Raw genomic sequence first — 17,264 nt, forward strand, 5'->3', positions numbered from 1 at the left:
ATTTATTTTATTTTCTAAGGCTATTTTGCCCCAAGAGCGGATATCGTGCACTCTCCAGATTTTGAAGTCGGCTCCTTCGACTTCTCTAACAATGGCTCGGGTGTCGCTGGTGTCTCTTTTTGAGTCTCTTCCGGGGTCTCCTGTTCCTTCTCAGTCTCTTCCTGCGCCTCGTCTTCCTCGTCTACGTCTTCCTGTGTCGTCTGGATGTCGATACTATCAACGGACGTGTCGACGGCTGGCTGAAGCTCCGCTTCCTCCTCGTCGCCCTTCTCCGTCACTAGCTTGTTCACAATGGGGATGTAGCTGGCCAGACGAGCCAGGAAGCCGCTTCCGCGTCGGTTGTGGTCTGTTTCGCGAGCAAAGAACTCGACGTCGTCTTCGTCTTCCGCGGCTTTTGTCCGCTTGGAGTACGGTGCAGCAGCCTCGCGGCGGCGGTGGCGAGCTTCAGCGCGGCGCTCCCCGCTGTCCAGTGGCGCCGACAACGACGCGCTCTCCGTCAGCATCTCGGCAGGCAATTAACCAGCAAGTATAGGAGACCAAAGCGCGGGTACACGCCGTTCGTTTCTTCCGCCGAGTCTCTTTTTAGTGTGGGGCACCGATTCGCGTTTTCCAAGAGCCGCACCCCCCCGCGTTTTAGTTAAGTCAAGAGGTTTTTCATTTTTCTTCTCCGAGGTTTTATCTGTTTTTAGATATTTTCCCGCCGAAATTTTCTTTAACTTGAATTTTGTAGGCAGATCGACGGTCCGAAGAATGTTGCTGCTTTTAGAGCAGGTACTGTAGAAGCTGTAGATTTTGCAGCCGTGGGTGTCTAATTGATCCTGTATATATATGCCCTTGGCCGGCTCAGCTTGGTGCGTCACTGGCGGTCTTTTCGAAGCCTACACATCTGGCTTCATCACGGCCAGTCATTTTCGCCCCTATCCTGTTGCCGTTTTTTGAAGTCAGGTTTTGAAGTATAAAAAAGACACGACTTCAACCTCAGGCTTAATGAACCCAAAGTCAGTGGGCCAACTTGCATATTTCGAATAAGTTGGCCATTTTTATTAACCAATGGTTAATAACCATCACCTCCATGTGACTTCAATTGCTTAATAACCAATGCATGCTGGTGAATGCTAGGAGCACCAGCACAAAATAGCAGCTCTCGATTTGACAATGTGCAAGCTTACGCCATGTAAAGATCGTTTTTATCATGCCCTTCAACCGCAGCAAGCTATAGGAGTTTCGCCTTGGCAGAACACAGCTTGTCGGAGCAGCCCCACTCCCCCTACCTAGCTCATTGCAGTGGTGCATAATAATTATACGGTACATCCCGCTGATCAGGTTCGTTAAAACCTCAAAAGCAAAAGATCATCTGGTCTGTGGCAGCAAAATAGGATTGACCGTAATAATATCGCATGAAGCTAACCGATTTTACCATGAATAGGTTTGCTAGCAAAAAAGAATAGAAAGTACTAAGGAATAGTAATAGAGAATAGTAGGTGCAAAGGAATAGTAGCCTGGGTAATATATAATAGCCCGGCTTCTATATTTTAGAAGATTATTTTTTTAATAAACGAAGGGCTATTATTAATATATGAGTAAAGGCTTTTAAACATTGTTCTTGGTAATACAAAGTGTATCCTTTCCCCTGCAGTATTGATCCAGTTTAGCGCACTTCTTTCTTCTTCCACAGGGGGGGAAGCATTGTGTGTCGTCGTCGCGATTTTGACATTGTGGACCCAGGGACGAAATCAGCACTAAATTCTGGGGGGCCGAACAGAAAAACGAAAATTTTGGCTTCAATTATCACAATGCATTCCTTCGCTCTGTTATCCTACTAAACGCGTCAATAATTCCTTCTTTGTCAATGAAATATATGAGGTCTTGCTCGATGGCGAGAGAAAGCAAATCCGACAGCATATCGTGAGCAAGTGTAGTTCTTAGACGTGTTTTAACTCTTTTCATCACTGAAAAAGACATATGAGTCTGTAAAGTGTTTGGAAGATTGCATGCATGTCGAACTCAGCCATTGCGACGCTTGGATCTTCAGTCGTACTCAAGCAAGTCAAACGGCTACCTTTTTTTTTCGAGTTGTCCGAATCGCTTGACCTCGGACCCCAAAATTTCCAATTGGTCGTGAAAATTCATCATATTAGTACTCTTTAGCAATTCGAGTAATGTCATCTTCCTTCCAACGCTTGAAAGAGTATTGAGGGCTTGCACACAATTCCATCAGCTGAATCATACTTTTACCGAAACGTGACTGCAGCTCTTGAATAATATTGGTTAGAATAGCTTCATAGACAATATTGTGATAATGGCTTTCTTGAGTAGCGTTTAATGAAATGGGTACGTCAGCTCCAGGTACACCAGGACGTCCTTTTGCCACGGTATCACCCGCCCCGCCTCACCCACTGTGCCTGTTTATCAGGTACTAGAGATTCTTCACCTTCGGAGACTAAAGCTTCACAAAATTGCTCTGCTCTTTCCCAAATCGCATTAAAGGTGGCTGGATCGTCGTCATGAAGAGCGTTATCACGCATTTCAATAAACTCAATAGTAATTTGCTCCACTAGTCTGGCAGCAGACGCAATGTTCATGTCTTTCCTGTGATAAAATATTGGCTTTCACCAATACAGCAATAAATACCTATTTGTGAAAAATGAATGAAAAACTCCATAATCTGTCCAATGCCAACAGCTTCAGCTCTTTTATACAAATTTAACGCCGTTATCAGCAAAATCACCGAGAGCATTACATATCGGGAACCAAATCCACTCAATACGAAGTTGGGCTCGTACTCGACAGTTCCTCCTAGTATTGCTGAGGGGTTCTGTCGTTATCGTCTGGTTGAGACCCTTCCCTGTTTCTAGATATCCATCCCTAATTAGCTGTTCTTTCTCGTCTTCGGCTGCTCTTCGCAAATGTGTTTTACGTTTACAGGAGGCATTGCAAATTGTGTGCACGCTGTTAACAGTATCCAGGTACTCAGCAACTGATAACGTCTTTTTTGCCATCGCAACCGATACCAAATTCAGGCAATGGGTGAAACAGTGAACAAAATGTGCAAAGGGACACTCATTTCGGACTCTCTGTTGTAGACCGTTATAATATCCGGCCATGTTAGCAGCCCCATCGTATCCATGACCACGGCACCGCGATAAACCTAAGTCCCACAGCGTCAACTTGGCTACCAGTGAATTATAAAGTGTAATTGCACCGGTATCGGCCACATGCACGGCTCCCATGAATCGCTCCAACACATTTACAGTCGTTTTTGCTCACAAACCTAAGAGCAACTGCCATTTGTTCAGACTTTGCCTCACAACTGGCTTCGTCAATTAACAGCGAAAAGTATCCATCTCCTAGCTTTTTCAGCACAATGTGCTGTCGAATTGCTGTAGCGGCACAATGGAGTAGTTGGCGTTGAACAGAAGGCGACGTGTACTTAGCATTGTAGCCTGCATTAGCCATCTGTAACAAAAGTTCGGTACGTGCTCAGCTATAAAGCGTATCAGCTCCTGAAAATTGCCACGATTTGAAGAACCGTTCTATCGTAAAGTAAAGTCAGACAAAGAAAATCCGCTATTACTGTATTAAACAATAACTAAGTAGGACAAATTCAAAAAAAATTACCTTTTCGTCACCACCGCGGAATGGTAATCCCTGTCGAGCTAAAAACAGGCCGATATCCAAGATCGTCCTCAGTCTTGCTCTATTCTGAAGTCGTTCGTTGTGACTTTGTTGCAGGAGCGCCAAATTGATATCATGATCCGTAGAAATGAGGCTGTCAAGAGCGGCTTCTGCTATTTTATGCTTCGAACACGCATCTCCAATATGCTTCAAAAAACCACTGCTCATCATTGCTATTTTCCAGCTGCTGTAACCCACGCTTGGCTGCGTAAAATCTGACATTTCATCCTCTACCACCATGATCTCTCTGCTGAGATAGCAGCAAAAGCGAAAAGCCGCATCAATCTTTAGGGAATACTCTAACCAAGGGTAACGCTGAAACCATCCCGACTGGAACGCACGAGACCGATTTCCAAAGACACGCGATTTATATGCGTCTAATCGAGGTTGGTATGGCCCTTGTTCAGCGTAAGCTCAAAGAATTCTTCTGAAAAGCTCGGGACTCTCACGCAACTGCCGAATATGAAACAGATTGGGAGGGCGATCCGCTGGATCCGCTCTAATGAAGTCGGCAACACTGCAATCCTCGGTAATTTCAGCAACATCATTACTTGTGCACCAGACCAAGCCATCGGTTTTGGCTCGATCGGCGAGTGTAGCTAGAGGAGGATCTAGCGGCTTGTTAGGAGAGCCAGAAGGACGGGGTTTCTTCGTGAAGAATGTAGTTATTGGCGTAGCTACCAGTCGTTTAGCCATAGTCACGAGCCTGTAGTCGGGATCACTATCCAAGCAGCTACTTAAAGGTTTAGCACTGACAAGGCGCAGGGCAAGTCTGTGATTGAATCTATTAAAAAAAAAGCTGAAAAATTTGGGGAAGACCCGTGCCCCCCCCCCCTCCCCGTCTTGTATGAAGATCCGGTCCACAGTGGACCTATTGTGCCTTAGAGGTCTTTTATTAATTTGTAGACCGGAATTAAATTTACACCGGGTCTTTATCTGATATTACTTGAATGGTACAAAATTTATTCTAATGAACACAATTCAATGTTGCACCGGTTTTTTAATTAATACGGGGCATCTATGCCGTGCAATTTGCTTTCATTTAATAAGTTCGCTAATATCGCCATGGTGAATCATCAGTATCAATGGATAGCTACTATTTACACTTTTCTTTTAATCCTCTTCTCGCTGCGAATTATTTTTGGCATCGAGTCAGCTCCTCATTTATCATTGCAGCAGCAGGGAACGTTTGGAAATCGCTTATTTGCTTTGTCGAGCGCTGCGGCAGCTGCTACAAGCTTCTTCATCAGTGTGCAGTGGTCTCCCCGCTCTGGTGCATTTTGTTTTTGGTGGCAACATTTCTTCGAGGAGCTGTGATGCAGAGACCCCGTGGCTTTTAGCTGCTGTTTTCATTGCCAGGTTTTGACGAGCAACTTTAAGAAGCCAGTTTTGAACTCATGTACTTCCTGCGTCCGACACGTAAACCTAACTCCAGGCAAATCGTCCCCAGCATTCTGGATCTGCAAGATGTTATCGCGCCTTGAAACTCCTTAGTCTTTCTTTTGCGCTCATGTGTGGAGGGTGCGCTAGTGGCACGGTGTAGCTGCTAATGATTCATTGGGGAGAAAGTGGTCAATTTGATTTTGAGGATGCTTGAAGTTGTTCACACTGTTGCTTCTATAGGATACCATTGGTTGCTGCGCTGTGTGCGTATTGACTCATTAAATAATTGAAGCTCGGCAAGCTCCTCAGTTCTCGTCACAGCGATCTGCAGCTACAGTATGATAAGGTAAATTGCCAATTTAGTAGTTTTGCCAGTTGAGTAGCCGCTTTATTTTTAACCAGTGCTGACAATGCATCTTTTCGAATCGTGATTTGATTGTCAAAAACGATATCGGACGTTTTTGTAAGAAAACCTGATGCACTTAATATCCCCCCCAGAGCAACCCATTCCCGCCAGTTCCTGACTGGAAATCCACATTCCCCGCCGGCAAGAGCAATGGGACAACTTGGCGGGAACTACACAGATGCAAAGTTGGACGAGACCGTCCAAGCGGTGCTAGCTGGGGCCATGCGAAGACAACCAGTGATAAATGCGACATAACGCATAGTATCCTCAAGAAGAACGTGACTGCAGCACGTAAAGGTATCCCTCGCGAGGTGGCCCGTCGCCCCGCTTACCACAAGAAACCTCCGATGCAGCGTAAAGCTAATTAACTTCAAGTATCAGACGTGCGACAGGAGTTTCTGATCCTGCCTGCATCGCTACCAAAGTCAAGTAAAAGGAAGCGAAAGAGTTCAGGAGGTAGAATTCTGACCGTTAAGCTTCTCGAAGAGGATGAAGCATCCAACAAGAAAAAAAAACGAGCTCCGACAGGAGCAAACAGAGAAACGGCGGTATTACCCGCGATCGAGACCCAGCACGCGATGTCCGCGCTGCTTGCTGTTGAGCCTGCGACTGAGACGCATCCCATGCTTGCTGTGATTGAGATGCACCCGGTGAGGGTGTAAGGTTTGGCACTACAGCAATCGATAAACTCCCGTGTGTGCTCGATTTATCTTGTTATGACTTAAGACAGGACCCGCCAATCCCTAGCCCTGAGGAACATTCGGTCTGTCAGTTGAAAAGCAGAGCTTAATAAAAGCCAGTCTAAAAACGGCTACTAAACTGGCAACGCCGTCGAATCGATCGTTTTCGCACATAAATGCGTAGATATAACACGGCTGCTTTAGTCGATATCTATAAACCATAAAAATCACATTGTGTTTCTTCTTTGGAATGACACAAGTAGCACCTCAATCCGAGCATTACACTTGAAGTTATGAACAGTTTTATGCATTCCCCTCACTGAGGCTACTAAATTGGCAATTTACCTTACACTAGAGATATTGAGTTGACCACATCACTACGCGCAAACATTTAACACTTTTTTTAGTCATTTAACATATTTCATTTTAGTGAGATACAATAGTGTTAAATATTATGCTAACGACTAGCTGTGTCCTGTTACTCAATCGTACCTTGTCCATTCGGCCCCTCCCCTGGTGAAGCGTATTGCTTCTCGTCACTAGCCCCCCTCTCCGTTGCTTACACGGTGCCACCTTCGGATCATGAGGAAGCTATAGCCGCACTAGCATATTCCGCACTGTAGTCCACCTCGATTTCGTGTTCAGCCGCTCGTAAGGATCGAACTGACAGCTCGTCGTCAAATACATGGCCTCGTTCGCTAATGCATCGACCGCTTTTTGTACTCCCGGCGATGATGTTACCAGGTGAGCATCTTCAACCTACCTACCAGGCGTCGGCATCTTCAAAAGACCGGTCGTAAATGACTAGCGATTGGATCTTTCCGTTGATTGTGCTGGCGTACAAAAGCTTGATGTCGCCAACAATGGGTAGAGGTGTTCATTTGTGGTGTGCGTACGCTCTTAAATCTATGAGAAACCTAACGTTTTTTGCGTAATTTTTGCTAGTAGATCAGTCCAAACCACCCGTTAACTCCAGGGGCTGCGTGCAGTCACCTCTGCAAATGTGGGGACCCTTTGTCGATTGAGTAATTGACTCACAGTGCGACTTTTCTGCCAGCCGAGATCCGTGATGACTTGCTGTCACGAGGTTGGCTGCGTCAAAATTCGCCACCCACCACCGCCAAATCGCATGGAGGTACTGTGCCGCTCCCATGCGTCAGCAACAATCCGTGAGCATGGAGAGACTTATTGCGAGTAGATCGTGATCTTGTGCGATGAGTAATGGAAACATCAGCTCTGTAAGCTCCAAGACTCCAGCCGGGATCGTGTCCAAACTGAGTCCGAAAATCGGTCGATCTAGCATTCCGGTCGGTGCTCCGATGTATCTCTATCATGTGTATACCACCAACAAAAGATAAAATGACATAGCTATATTTTAAATAAAAATTCCAGGGGGGGTAAGATCAATCTTTTTCTTTACCGACAGTGCTCAATGTTAATCCGTTAAAGAAAATATGCGAGATTATTTCGCGTGCTACGTATGTTTTGTATTAGCATGTTGCGTTGCCGCTAGGTGTCGGTGTTACTCGACTGCAAAGTGATTTCTGTCTTGAAAACGCGGCTCGAACTCTCTAGATGGGGGTAATGACTACCACCAGCATCTTCAAACCTTCGGTGTTACCCGCCAACGGGTAGATGCAATGAGCAAGTTCTAACGGACATGTATTATTCGCCAGCATATGAGCGCGGGCAGTTAGAAGCAGTTTCGCTTCAGTTATGGCCAAACCGGACGTCCGTTCATATGACGTCTCGTGTGCATCGTTATTTTTCTTCTTTTAATGATCACTTCAGATTTTTACTACTACAGCCTAAGTCAATCAGGGAGAACAAAATTCGTTTTTGTGCCTTTCTGCCAAAATGCCCTCCGATTTAAGGCCCTTCGTAGGACCCCTGCTCCTACGTAGGGGTTCATTAAACCTACCTTGGAAATTAGGCCGCAACATAAAAGTGAAGAGCTCTGAACGAGTCACTGCATAGTAGATGACTTTCAGACAGTGAGGCGTAACGCTCTCTTCTAGCCTAGCATTGTCGTTTACAGTATGATACCAAATACTAAAGAAAGCTCTACATGCCTAAAAATGATTTTTATTTTTTTATTTTATGCGGTTAACGCGTAGCACTCAGGGCGAATACTGATCGAATCATTTGCGTTCTGCGTACTTGTATCACTGGCTTATCCATATAGGTCAGGTCTCTTGATCAAGACTTACGAAGGAGGAAATGTCCGGCGAAATATGTCATTCGGACTTTATTGCCCAGAGCGGCCTCTTACGTAAGATCGGAGGCCTTACGTAGGACTTGCGACCGCCAATTACTATCTTTGATATCATTACAGCAAATCTTAGGTTTAACCCTACCCTCTCTATTTTAGAACCAGTCCGATTGGAATTTTTTAAGAAAAGCTGTCGGAATTTGGATTTCGAGCGGACTACGCGACATGTCACTCCATGAGGGAGAAGACGTTGTGGTTGCGAAGGAAACAACGACTATGATGTATGCCCAGCGTAGCATAGGTGATCAAGATACCAGGCATCCGACCGATCAACCAGCACATCCACCAGTCGCCATCCACCACAGTAGTCAAGTGCGACATCACCAAGGCGTCATCGCTCCGAAGACATCGGGAAATTCCAGAAGCAACATGAGCAGATCCTACAATGGATGATTGAACAAAGGATACGAATCGAAGAACACGTACGCATCTTAGAGGCTGCGGAGGCAGCGATGAGTGCCCTCCAGGAACGAAACTCGCTCGGAAAGCGGCGTTGACTATAGATCTGCGGGGTCAGAATAGCACATACGAGACTGCAGAGCACAGCACGCACCTGAACATTCGGGTGCTGCAGGAACTTGAGCCCGTTCTCCACCATTTCCTCGCGCATGGCGATCGATGACCTGCTCAACTTGAATAATCTGCCTGTACTTACTTACGTCAACCTTCTGTGTTGTTTGCATACAACGTCTGGAGAGTCTGATTGAAGCCGACCGTCCGCATGTTGAAGCTCGATGGGTGCTGCTCGCTGATATTCTCAAGCCTACACACGTCGGCAAAAATCAAGACGTCCGTGGCGGTCTGGGTGGAGAACCAAGGGTGACGTTAGCAACGGGCGCGAGTTTACCAGTCTCGTTGTATCGAGGGAGCTCCAAGAAGAAAACCGGGCGTTTGTGGATAGCTACATCGTGTACAAGAGACGCGTGGACGTGTTGATCCAAGTAACAGAGACACAGGTGTCCGTAATGCCGATAGGGGGTATCAAGCCGAGCACCTTAATGTGAATCTACCGGTTTGAAATGTTCAACCAGGAGTCATCTGTCAGTGACGACGACTGGAGGAGATACTTTCTCGATGCAAGGAATCCCACCTTTACCGGAGCACTGGACATGCGGGAGTGTCACTTTGATCCACTCGATATCAGCCCGGGGTCCGTGCTGTCTGGGTCTCACGATTAAGCACGCGCGATGTGGGATTTGGCCCGAGACTACTACGGGTAGGCGCGACGCCGGTTTTGCTAGTACGCACAAAGCAACCCACCTTGGTGACGCTACCCGCTTCCGCTTTGAATGCTTTTGAAAGATGTCGAGCTCTCAAAATCGTCCGACATCTTTCTTGGGAAGAAAGTTTCGTACTTCATGTACTGTAGTACGCTCCTTATGCACAAGCGTCGTAAAGCGAGCGTATGAAAGATGTTGAACCGCGATTCCATTGATGAACCCCGAAGAATAGGCCCATCCAGACGTCTGCTGATACGAGGCCCTGAAGGTTATTTTACGGTTGCAGCGACAGCGAGAAGCATCGACCCTGTGCTGACTCAGCGCCAGTGACCGAGTTTTCGTAAAGCACGAAGCTGCAGGTGTGCTCATCTTCTCCATCAGGTTTGTCACGGCAGATTCTACAGATTCAGGAGACAAAGGCGGCGTAGGAGTCTCATCAAACGACGTCGAGTACCACGCAAATCCCCCAGATAGCCCCGTAAGCTAAGGTTATCATGCAGCAACGATGCCAGTAATCGGAACTGACGTCGTATATCTGGAATATGTCACAGCACCTCCCGACATAGACACGTCAGGATTTTAACGCCGCACCTTCGGGAAATGATGTCAGCAAGCAAACCTGAAGTCGTATTTCTCCAATACCGAGGAGACAATAATGACGGGGCTGCCGAGGTAGCGTCGAACCGAAGAAGACAAAGGACTAAAGTGTTTAGTTGGAGGCGATAATCTTCTGGCGAAGTGAAATTGCGAGGGTAGTGTACTCCCTGACATTGACATGCTAATAGCTGTACATATTAGCTAGCGATTAACTAGTGTCTTGTACTTGGCGCTAATATCTCAGTTGCACTTAGAGCCTAAGAATGGGTGGGCAAAAGGAAACGAAATTTCAGCATAACGAAAGTTAGGGTTTCCTTTGTTCCGATTCAACACGTAAATTAATACTTTATTTTGATACATGAAAGGCTACTGGCACAATTTCCTAATTGACTTTTAATCATGTCTCGGTGTGTAAGCAGTGATAGCAATTTATGTGGTCTACTATGGAGCACTTCGTCTGCCTACCTACGATCGAGTTATGTCAGAATTCTAGATGTTGTGTAGTGGAGGAAAATACGGAGGAGCAGAATGTACATCCCTCAAGAAAGTTGTAACTCAAGTGTAAAACAGTCCTTCTCTGCTACTATACTAACCTAAGCTAACTGCTAGTTAGTGTCCGGTTGAATCGACTAACATGCCAGTGGAGTCCCATACACGAGGGGTACTAATCTTCGTATTGGTCGTAGGGAAAGCGTAGTTATTTATCGATGATAGTAGCAGTGAGAGCGAAAAGGGTTGCTTGAACGAGAGGAAAAGAAGAAGTGAGCGTGAACAGGTCCGCGCTCTCCATGTTGTACTTGGAATAAACCGCTCTGCTCTGAGGAAGGGCGTATGCTCAACAAAGGAGCGAAGTGGCAGAAAATTTATTGTAAAAGCTGAAATGCTGATCTAATTATTCTAATTACGTCACCACATTGGATTGGACTTGGTCCGGCAAATGTGTTTAAAAATTAGCTGTCTATTATGCCACTCTAACCTACATGGCTTCTAAGCCCGACCTATAGAGGTATGCTATATCGCTGCGGTCGAGATTATTTGCAAACCGCCACGGTAAGACTAGACAAAAACTTTTAGTTATAATGAATACTATACTTCAAAGTAATATTCACTGAAGGACATATGTTCGACCTGATTAGTGAGCAGCGAGGGTCTATCTGCTCGTAGGACATCTCAAGGGAATGCTGTTACGTTATGACTTCTTTTAGTTATGTTAAAAGTAAAAACGACAGTGGACGCCTTCCAAAAATAGACAAAGTACTCGACATACCTGCAGCAGATATGGTGGGTTTATTGGCTTCTATGTCAGCTTATACGTTTTGAGTGCCGCCACAAATTAAGAAAGAAGAGGTACTCTCGTCAATGAAAAGTGTCCCAGCGGTGCGAAAATACTGATTTAATTAGTTGTTTCATGTTTAGGGGTAATTTCAGAAGGACTAGCATACTGTAGAATCTTTCTAGATCCCGCTTGAAGTTTGACACTCTTCTTTTCACAGTCAGGCGATCGCGCTCAAGATGCACGAGGATGACGATGACAATGTCCTGCTGCTGCTGTGCGACGCTTACTCGAGTCGTAAAACTAGTCTGTCCAGTGTCCGCCGTGATGTACACCAGCTCGTGGTGGAGAGTGCATGGCGCGCCGCCATGTGCACACGCCACTACCTGACGGTACGCTGCTTGGATGCACCCTGCGCCGCCGCGTGGATGGCTCTCTACAAGAACGGCCTCGACTCAAACTTTTGAAATGCTACAAGTCTCACGAGGTAAGCATCTCTTGTGTGGTTACTGTATGTGCTTTTCTAAAGACCACGTTCATGCACTACGCAGGACTGCCTTCAAGAACTTGTTGCGGAGATTCTCGCGATTCTACTGCATCCACTCGGCAGGAAGTAGAGGCCGACCGCCGAAGTTACGGTACCATCACCAAGCATTAAGCCTCATCATTTGCTTCTATAGAGAGCTCTACGCTCTGCATGCTGTTCGGGGTGCCCCCCCCCAGTACGTTGTCGAGATCACTGTGCAGAACGGAAGAGGCGCTGTTGTGTGCCATTCTGGACTTCACTCCGGCACGTATCTCGTGGTCGTCGCCGTCTCGACAGCGAGAGCTGGCAGAGATGGTGAATGCACGCGAGCCTCTGTTGCAACACACATTTGGGTTTGTAGATGGCAAGAACTTCCGCGTACGTCTGCATATACAAGATCTTTGTCACTATTAATACCATCCAGCTATTGTGTCCATGTTGTTGTCTACATGCTGCAGGTGCGACAACCATCTAGCGCTGATCTTTAAAATGCTATGTACAGCGGATGGCTACACTCAGTTCTGGTCACTGGCACGATTTGCTTCGCTGCCGACGGATGCATCATCTGGTCGAAGCACAACTGCCGCGGGTCCTGGAAGGATTCAAAAACACCGCTGGGATTTCGAATGAAGCTCATTGATCCTGCCTATTGCCCGGACGTGCGTATGAACGCTGTATCGAATCCCGCCTTCCCGTGCTCCGCGGCGATGACAAGTAGAATCCTGACCAACTAAAGGGCGGGGACCTCGAGCGAATTCAACCGTTACTGCGCAGCTCAGCGCGCACGCTGCATAACGCAATTACCTCTGTGAGGCAGGCAGCGGAGTGTGATATGGACAGCGTGTAGAAGGTCTATAGTCATTTGCGTCTGCCACTGCCCTACGACCCAAAGCTACGCGGCCTCCAACTCAGCAACCTGCTCCGGATTGCCAACTACCATGTCCGCACGGTGAGCATATCTGAAATACGGACGACGTTTCGGGTGCGATATTGATGTCCCTGTAGTACGTGAAATCTGTGGTGAACTTGGACAACCGTGATCGTGTTCATTTGCGTAAATAGCTTTAATTCAATGTGAATACAATCAAAGTCGACGGACAATATGGATCGTGTTGGTGGCTGTGTGGTTGACAACAGAGGGTTGTTCCTGAGATGCAACGCTACAATGTGTACTTCCTCCCTTTGTGGACCGTTTCGACGCTTGCGACTTCAAGCGCAAGAACTCCGTCTCCGACGTGGCCTTCACTCCTTCTTCACGAGAGCACAGATGAAGAACTTAAGCTCCTACGAGCTCGCTCCTTCATCTCCAGCTTCTCCTGACGACGGCGTTCTTCAGCTTCACGTTTTTCGGCGTGGTAGCGCGCTTCGCAGACTGTAACTTCGTCGTGACGGCGTTGCTCTTCTTCAGCGCGTCGAGCTTCATCTCTACGCTCGCTGTCCTCACGCATGAGGATAACCAACTCGACAATACGGCTCCTCATGGTGCTGGACGCCGTGTCGAAGTCGCTCAAGCGCTTTTTAAGTTGCCTAGCCGCCTTGGTGGCCTGTACTCTCTTCAATTAGCGTAGCTGGCCTCGGCGAGGTTGTTGTCGTCTTTGGCATCACGTTTGCGACGAATGGAGCTTCGGAAGTCAGTCAGGTTTCCCCCGCCGAGGCGGTTGGAAAAGTTCAGGTATTTCTTTCCTTTTCCGGCACGCGTGCGCGAGCTATGGAGGACTTGTCCAATGCGTTCGCACTAGATTGGGTGATCGGTGGCTGGTTCGACTTTGGCAGCTCTGCAGAGCAAAGTTGGCGTTGAGAGGAGCAGATTGGACCTGGCGATGGTCTCGGGGTGGATGCAAACGCCTCTAGCCCTTCGCGCACATCGGCCGATTCGAGCAGCTCGTCAATGCTGCCGATCTGGGTGGTTGAATTATCGTCAAAACTATTGTGATGGTGCGTGTCGGTATCGTAGGCGGAGTGCGTGCTAGCGGTGCTGTTCATAGAGAACGAGATGTTGTAGAAGTCGTCGTCGCCCTCGTTCTCGAAGCTGAAGTCAGGCTGCCCGTCTTCTTCATCTTCGTGGTCGTCGGCGTCGGCTCTATCATCCATTTCTTCGACGCATCCCTTGTCGTCAATGCTCTTCATGAGAAGTTTGGCCTCTTTCACGTGCGGAGGCATGTCCGCCACACCCGTCGGCTTACGAGTGCGTACAGCATCTTGAATTTGCATCGAAGACTCTCGTAGTCACGTTCGGCGACGCCGCGTCCACGGTCCGAGTTGTGGGAAATTGCGAGACGTTCTCATTCATCTTTGCCTAGCGGTAGGAACTGGGAGACGAGACTCAGCAGGCGCAGCACTTCAAAGAGCTTGTAATTTGTGCTTCCGGTTAGTTTAGCCATCTAAGTAGAATAGAACACGAACACAGTAGTTAGCGATACGTTAGTAGGAGTGGACGGCGACGTAGGGAGCTCTGACAGCGTACCGGGGACGAAAATAGCGCTAAGAGTGGTGAAGTGCGGTTTAGCGCAAGGGTCTTGCTCAGGATCGAGGCTTCGACTTGCTCGGAGTAAAACCAAAAATGAGAGCTCCGGAGCCGTCTTTCAGTAGGCTTATAAAGGGCGCGCCGCAGCAGCACGCTCTCGGCCGCGGTGTGCCGCTGTCCACCAATAACACTGGGTCAGTAGCTAGCCTCACGACAGGTTTGCGCCCAAGGGGAGTGCGCGCCAGCAAAGATCCAAGATTTTACTTACCGTTGACTATGAGTCGGTACCTCTTGATTTGGTGCGAAACCTGTTCTCGGAGCTTCAATGCAGACGGAAAGCTTCGAAATGAAGAGGAGTACAGCTTCACTTGTGTCATTTCAAAGAAGGATACATATATTCACAGGATGTTAGGATGGACTCCTTTCCTACACTCGTCGTCTATGCATCTCGGACTACTGGTCTGGATCTCGTGATGGCGGTAAGTCTCGAGGCCGCACCGACACACAAACCAGAGATCCGTGCCGTAGTCGACGGTAATCTCCTCGCCTTCACGAATCTCCTCCATCGTGGCGACCACCACGATAGTCCGGCAGTCATTCGCCACCTCGATGAACTGCACCACAGGCGCACACGAGCGGTTCACAAAACGCATTAGTCCTCCCATACTAGCAGCGTTGGTAGCGACACGGATCGGGTGGCTCGGCCTTTCCGGTCGCCGGATCATGAGGAGGCGGTAGCCTTCGTTGTGAGGTCGGCCCGCTCGATTCACACTCATGTGCTCCAATTTGCCCAAGTTTTTGCTCAGCACCGCGCCCGCTTCAGTGTCCTCCGAAGCGACAGTCGCCAACTTCCGTGTGCGGACGTTTCTTGCCAAGTAAACTGAAGACGACTTTCTCAAGTCGTAGTTGCACTTGGCATCGTAAGGCCAGCAACCTAATGTGCAGAATATCTGCATCAATGAGTTGCTGCCGACCCCACGCGGCATGGCATCGAGCAACCGCACCACCCGAAGTGGGGTACCGTCGGGATCATCAACCCGGTCGGGTTGAACTGCGTGCGCAGGTTGGCCACTCGATACGGCCAGTCGGCCGGTACAAACCGATCACGGGGGCGGGTGACACCAACACGTGGCTTTTGGGACGAGACCGGACTTGTTCTCATGAGTTCTCGACGGTTCACGAACGGTGACACTGGTTCACGATGGCGACCATGACGATTGTTGTAGAGATGGGCAGCGGTTCGACGCTCTTGCCGCGAAGGACGGTGGTCATGCAGTAGAGCTCTTAGTCGGAGGCAAGAAGGCAATGATGGTGTTTCCAGTAGCACAGGTGAAGAAGTCGTGGGACTGCGTGGCGGGTGCGCATACGGAGGAGCTTTTTCGGTCTTTGGCTTTCGCTGTCCACGCTGCGTCGAATCGTCCTTCAAAGGTCCAGTCCCAGTAGAGCTGTAGCCATCCTGCTCGTCGACAGTCAGCTCTCTGCAGGTTTGGCGGCGTGTTCTCCTCTTTCTCAGTCGAGGACTCTGCGATGCATCGCTCTCGCCAGTACGAAGCCGAGTGAACAATGGCCTGGAAGTACACATATCATTAGCAAATATCCGTTCTCAGGCTCCGTGAGCAGTACCTTTCTCAGCAGCGGCGCTTTGCTCTCAGCGGCCGATTTTTAAAATTGACGGCTTCTTCAGCTTGGGCGCAAAATGAGATATGCGAGATACATGTAGAGAGAGTGCATGTAGATACGCCCAAAGCGATGATCACTATATTTAATACAAATTCCAAATTTTATTTCTAAGATGACTATAGAGATTAACGCTAGGGGTCGGGCAGGTTATTGAGACGATTTTTACGCCCAACAGATTTTAATTGACGATATTCCCCGCCATATCTGCTGCAGGCATGTTGAGTAATTTGTCTATTTTGGGAAGGCGTCCAGTGCATTTTTGACTCTTTTCAGAGAAAAAGGGCGAAACGTTTTCAATATTAAACCGGGTATTACGAAGTAATAAATGTACAGCGTTACAGAAATATGTGGGTACTACAGACTGTAGTACAGTATTGCACCCCGTTTTCGCGCCCTTGGGCCTTTGATAAACTTCCGGATATGATGATCCTAAATGCAAACTTAACTATCATCTGTAAGCTAAAATCTGATTTATTTGCAAACCCTATATGGTCCACCCCTGCGAAAACGGGCTGTAGTACTGTACCGGTACCCACTTACTTCAGAATGTACTGAGATTAAGAATTTAGATTTTGTGAGCATAAATTATTGTTGTACGTGAAGTTTGTAAATGTATATACGACAAATGCTTATTTTTTGTTTCAAACCACTCATCAGTTGGTAATCCTTACCTGTAGAAGTCCAATGGGCTTTTACAAATAGGAAATGATGCAAAATACAGGTCTATTGCCAAGTGCTTTAACGATGCCTGTTATCGGAAGCAGCGTGATTACTGTGGACGAATTTGCTGATTATACCAATCTTGAGCTTAATTAGTATTTTAGTATCTTTATTTTGAAGATAGGTGCCAGTAGTCATCGACTCAAGTGCAATGGAGACCCTCCAGGATCCCAGCTGCTTTACTCCACAACGGCGACGATGCACGATGTCGCTGCTTCTCAATGTAGCGGTGGTAATGCTGGCATGTACAACATTCACGCAAACATCAATGGCCCCAGAAGCAATGAACTCGATTGCCCGTACGCTTTAACCGGCTAAAATCTTTTCCAGTATCATTGGTCAACTCACTTCTTGTACCATGAAGTTCA

The 17,264-nt window shown here is 47.7% G+C and overlaps 4 protein-coding genes across 4 annotated transcripts; 3 read left to right on the forward strand and 1 right to left on the reverse strand.

The window, feature by feature from the left end:
• Positions 1-20: 20 nt before the first annotated feature.
• PITG_01592 (uncharacterized protein) lies at positions 21-574 on the reverse strand (the record flags this gene model as incomplete). The annotated part of the gene is made up of 1 exon (XM_002908183.1): positions 21-574. One exon carries the CDS (start codon positions 501-503, stop codon positions 21-23), a length of 483 nt encoding a protein of 160 aa, XP_002908229.1.
• A 4,166-nt stretch (positions 575-4,740) lies between these two features.
• Positions 4,741-6,126, forward strand: PITG_01593 (uncharacterized protein; the record flags this gene model as incomplete). The annotated part of the gene is made up of 4 exons (XM_002908184.1): positions 4,741-4,743; positions 5,351-5,404; positions 5,557-5,818; positions 5,846-6,126. 4 exons carry the CDS (start codon positions 4,741-4,743, stop codon positions 6,124-6,126), a joined length of 600 nt encoding a protein of 199 aa, XP_002908230.1.
• A 5,597-nt stretch (positions 6,127-11,723) lies between these two features.
• On the forward strand, positions 11,724-12,420 carry PITG_01594 (uncharacterized protein; the record flags this gene model as incomplete). The annotated part of the gene is made up of 2 exons (XM_002908185.1): positions 11,724-11,993; positions 12,058-12,420. The coding sequence occupies one exon, from the start codon at positions 11,746-11,748 to the stop codon at positions 11,971-11,973; it is 228 nt and encodes a 75-aa protein (XP_002908231.1).
• PITG_01595 (uncharacterized protein) lies at positions 12,345-12,672 on the forward strand (the record flags this gene model as incomplete). The annotated part of the gene is made up of 2 exons (XM_002908186.1): positions 12,345-12,410; positions 12,535-12,672. 2 exons carry the CDS (start codon positions 12,345-12,347, stop codon positions 12,670-12,672), a joined length of 204 nt encoding a protein of 67 aa, XP_002908232.1.
• Between the last annotated feature and the right edge of the window lie 4,592 nt (positions 12,673-17,264).

This window comes from Phytophthora infestans, genomic scaffold (assembly GCF_000142945.1).
Source record: "Phytophthora infestans T30-4 supercont1.2 genomic scaffold, whole genome shotgun sequence".
In the NCBI taxonomy this organism is placed as follows: Eukaryota; Oomycota; class Peronosporomycetes; order Peronosporales; family Peronosporaceae; genus Phytophthora; species Phytophthora infestans.